Here is a 3,606-nt window from a genome sequence, read left to right as displayed (position 1 = left end):
AAAAATATACTTTTTTCGCTAATACGAAATACATTTATACATGCTTTGTGGAGAAATGTAGGCATGCTAACGGCTGAAACGCAGGAATTGGAATTCAGCCTATTAATCTCAGGGGATCACCACCAAATTCATTAGGTTTCATTGTCGGCAGATTAGAAATATCTGTACTGAATTGTATGGTCAAGATAGTTTACTCCCGCTAGTGTGGCTAAAAGTATTGTCTTCATTGAAACTAAGGCACCAACTGAAACGTATGAAGTCAAACTCTGTAAATTGATTGACACTTTAAATTCTGACTCTTGTGCAACAGTACATCGCTATCATTTATAACCTTACAATATCTCTGCAGTGTGCTTATGACTCATCTATTGCCATTATACATTGCAGTCTTTGTGCTTTACTTAAGTGAAGCCATTCATCCCATATCCTCCAGCACTCACTGAAGAAGTGTCCTCTTTATGAAGTAGTGAGAGGAATAGCAGGTCAACATGGCCATCAAGCAGCTTTGAATTTCCCATATAAAGCAAGATCTACTTGACCACTATCCAGACCTGATCTAACTTATAACACGATGGCATTAAGCTGAGACAGTTTACTCTGTGTTTGAACAAACTTAAAATACAATTGCCATGGAAATGATGCATCTCCATATACAAGTTGACTTTTCCAAGCTCTCTGAAACCTCTCAGCTTCACTTGGCTCTTCTCGGTGATGTTTCTCCATCCCCTCCTTCTTAACTTGCTGTCTTTCTGGCTGGATGACTGACTGTGCCAATGGGATTTCAAGTCCTGCTTTCTACTTCCCAACACCGCTGTTCTGTTTGAGATTATGTTTCTGTGCAATGCCGTAGGGCACATGGGCAGCAACGGTGCCCATCTCAGCCGCTCCCTCCACGTGAAACATCTGATCATCAAAGTAGATGTGAGGCCTGATCTTCTCCAGCATGGGGCCCTTTGGTGCCCCTGCAAGGAACAAGGCCTCATCAATCTCGAGGCCCCAGGCCCTGAGCGTCTTCAGTGCCCGGATACCAGAGCTGGCTGCACTCCGCGCTGTGACCAAGAATGTTCGGATGGGGCAGTCCAGGCGATGGCCTTTAGCGTAAAACTTTTTCTGGAGCTTCCCCAGTGCTTCGAGGAAGCCCTTCAGAGGTCCCTGCCACAAATAAAGAGATTGTGAGAAAATAGAGCTGGTGAGATTGTGTGTTCCCAAGTGTGTTAGTGTCCTGTCTTGGGTCATTACTTGCTTTGTCATGCCAAACTACAGTGGCTTGAAAAAGTTTACACACCCATGCCAAAGTTGATTAAAAAGAGGAATAAAAAAACATGTTTTGGAAATTGATCTTAATGCCTTAATTTAAAAAAATGTATGAAAATTCAACCTTTTAAGGACACCAATTTTCTTTGTGAATGAATAAATTATTGTACATAAACAAAGGTTCTTCCTTAAAATACAGGGGGCATAAGTATACACACTCTATGTTAAATTCCCATAGAGGCAGATTTTTATTTTTAAAGGCCAGTTATTTCATGGATCAGGATACTATGCATCCTGATAAAGTTCCCTTGGCCTTTGGAATTAAACTACCCCCCCCCCCCCACACACACACATCATCACATACCCTTCACCTAACATAGAGATACATGGGGATTTCCTAAGATCATCTTCAATGCAAATCAAACCAGCTATTAGTCTCGAAATAAAACCATGCCAATCTCTAGGTATGGTAAAGGTATGTGATGATGTGTTGGTGTGTGTGTGTGTGTTTGTGGGGGGGGGTAGTTAATTCCAAGACCAGGGAATTTTATCAGGATGCATAGGTTCCATCCCGTAATAACTGGCCTTATAAAAAAAATCTGCCTGCCTCTATGGAATTTAACATAGGGGGGTGTATACTTAGGCCCCCTGTATTTTAACATAGAGGGGTGTATACTTATGTCCCCTGTATTTAAACATAGGGGGTGTATACTATGCCCCTGTATTTAACATAGGGGGTGTATACTTATGTCCCCTTTTTTAACTAGGGGGGTGTATACTTAGCCCCCTGTATTTTAACATAGAGGGGTGTATACTTATGTCCCCTGTTTTTAACATAGAGGGTGGATACTTATGCCCCCTGTATTTTAACATAGGGGGTTGTATACTTATGCCCCCTGTCTTTTTAACATAGGGGGCTGTATACTTGTGCCCCCTGTTTTTTAATTTATTCATGATTTATTGTTCATTCACAAAGAAAACTGGTGTCATTAAAGCATCAAGATCAATTTCTAAAAGATGTTTTTTATTTCTCTTTTTAATCAACTTTAGCACGGGTGTGTACACTTTCTCAAGCTACTGTAGATGTACATGTAGCAAAAGAAAACTTTCCTGGAATTAGCATCAATTTAGCATCATTTGTTTTTAGAAAATCTGCATATCAGTTACAGGTGATGACGTAAATGGCAAGATGGCAGATTATTGTTAAAAGCTTTTGTTTAATTACAAAAACCTTCACCCATCCTGGGATAGAGTGGAATGCAATCTGTACTCAACATGATATAATATATCCATAGGGGCAACACATATCTTCTGTTCAAGAGACAATGTCCATACAGACCTCCAGTGAAAACCACTTACATGATCCAGTAGCGTGTCCTCGTTGTCCCTCTCATGTTGGAAGAACTTGTCCAGCCCATGTGCCTTGAAGATGCGTTCAGATTCATCGGAGAAGAGAACAGCATCACCGTCAAATGCCACCCTCAGCTGGGACTCTGAGACCTCCGTCAGCTTCTCTGTCATGAACATGGTGGCCGCTGCGATGCCTGAACACAAAACACACAAGGTTCAACAATGGATTAGTTGAAAGCAATAGTCCTTTACAGTTTAATCTTGGCTTTGTTTCCCTTCATTGCAATTTACTTCACTGCACTGTGCTTCACTTCTTCACTGCAGCTCATTACAACGCATTTAACTTCTTTTTTTAACTTCACTGCATTTCACATCTTCACTTCAATGCGCTTCACCTCTCTGTACCTCACTGTCAAAGGTGGGAACTAACGAGTTGCATTTACTCAGTTACATTTACTTGAGTAAGTTTTGGGAAAAACCATACTTCTAGGAGTAGTTTTAAATTACTGTACTTTTTAATTTTACTTGAGTAGATCTGTGAAGAAGAAACTGTCTTACTCTGCTACATTAGGCTATGAGCTCCTTAATTTTCTTTTTACTTCTTTGGTATTCTACGCGTTATTGTTTTTACCCCCACCTATATGGAGGACCAGGTCTACCATATTTAAAAATAAATACAGAAATAAATATCAATAATCAGACACTAATAACAGCTCTTTAATTTGCCCCAAAAAATACAATAACAATAATGTAGGTAGAATTAATTATACAGTGAACATAATGAGATATCTCTTTAATTAGCTTCTTTATTTATTCACCTTTGTAATAATTACCTTATTTATTTATTTTATTGTCCGTTATAATCTTCAACTTTATTTATTAATTACTTATTTTTTAAATGTTTTCATTTCTGCGTGTGTTTAAATTTTTTTGTCTGTTTTATTCTTCCGTTGCATTTTCTACCCCATTTATTTTCACCCCTGGTATTTATTTCTGCCTGTC

At 39.1% G+C, this 3,606-nt stretch overlaps 1 protein-coding gene across 5 annotated transcripts in view; it reads right to left on the bottom strand.

Annotated features, from left to right (window-relative positions):
* Positions 1-329: 329 nt before the first annotated feature.
* Positions 330-3,606, bottom strand: part of nt5c1aa (5'-nucleotidase, cytosolic IAa) — a 24,324-nt gene continuing 21,047 nt past the window's right edge. For 4 of the 5 annotated variants that reach the window (XM_032535150.1, XM_032535148.1, XM_032535146.1 and 1 more), the window contains 2 exons: positions 2,614-2,798; positions 330-1,152 (listed from right to left, as the gene is read on the bottom strand). In XM_032535150.1, the coding sequence (XP_032391041.1) occupies positions 796-1,152; positions 2,614-2,798 (542 nt within the window). In that variant the 3' untranslated portion in view covers positions 330-795. The remainder of the gene's footprint in view (positions 1,153-2,613; positions 2,799-3,606) is intronic. The other variant, XM_032535147.1, reaches the window with a different exon arrangement.

The sequence above is a fragment of the Etheostoma spectabile genome, chromosome 14 (assembly GCF_008692095.1).
Source record: "Etheostoma spectabile isolate EspeVRDwgs_2016 chromosome 14, UIUC_Espe_1.0, whole genome shotgun sequence".
Taxonomy (NCBI): domain Eukaryota; kingdom Metazoa; phylum Chordata; class Actinopteri; order Perciformes; family Percidae; genus Etheostoma; species Etheostoma spectabile.
Note: the sequence above shows the minus strand (reverse complement) of the source record. Positions and strands in the feature narration are given on the sequence as shown.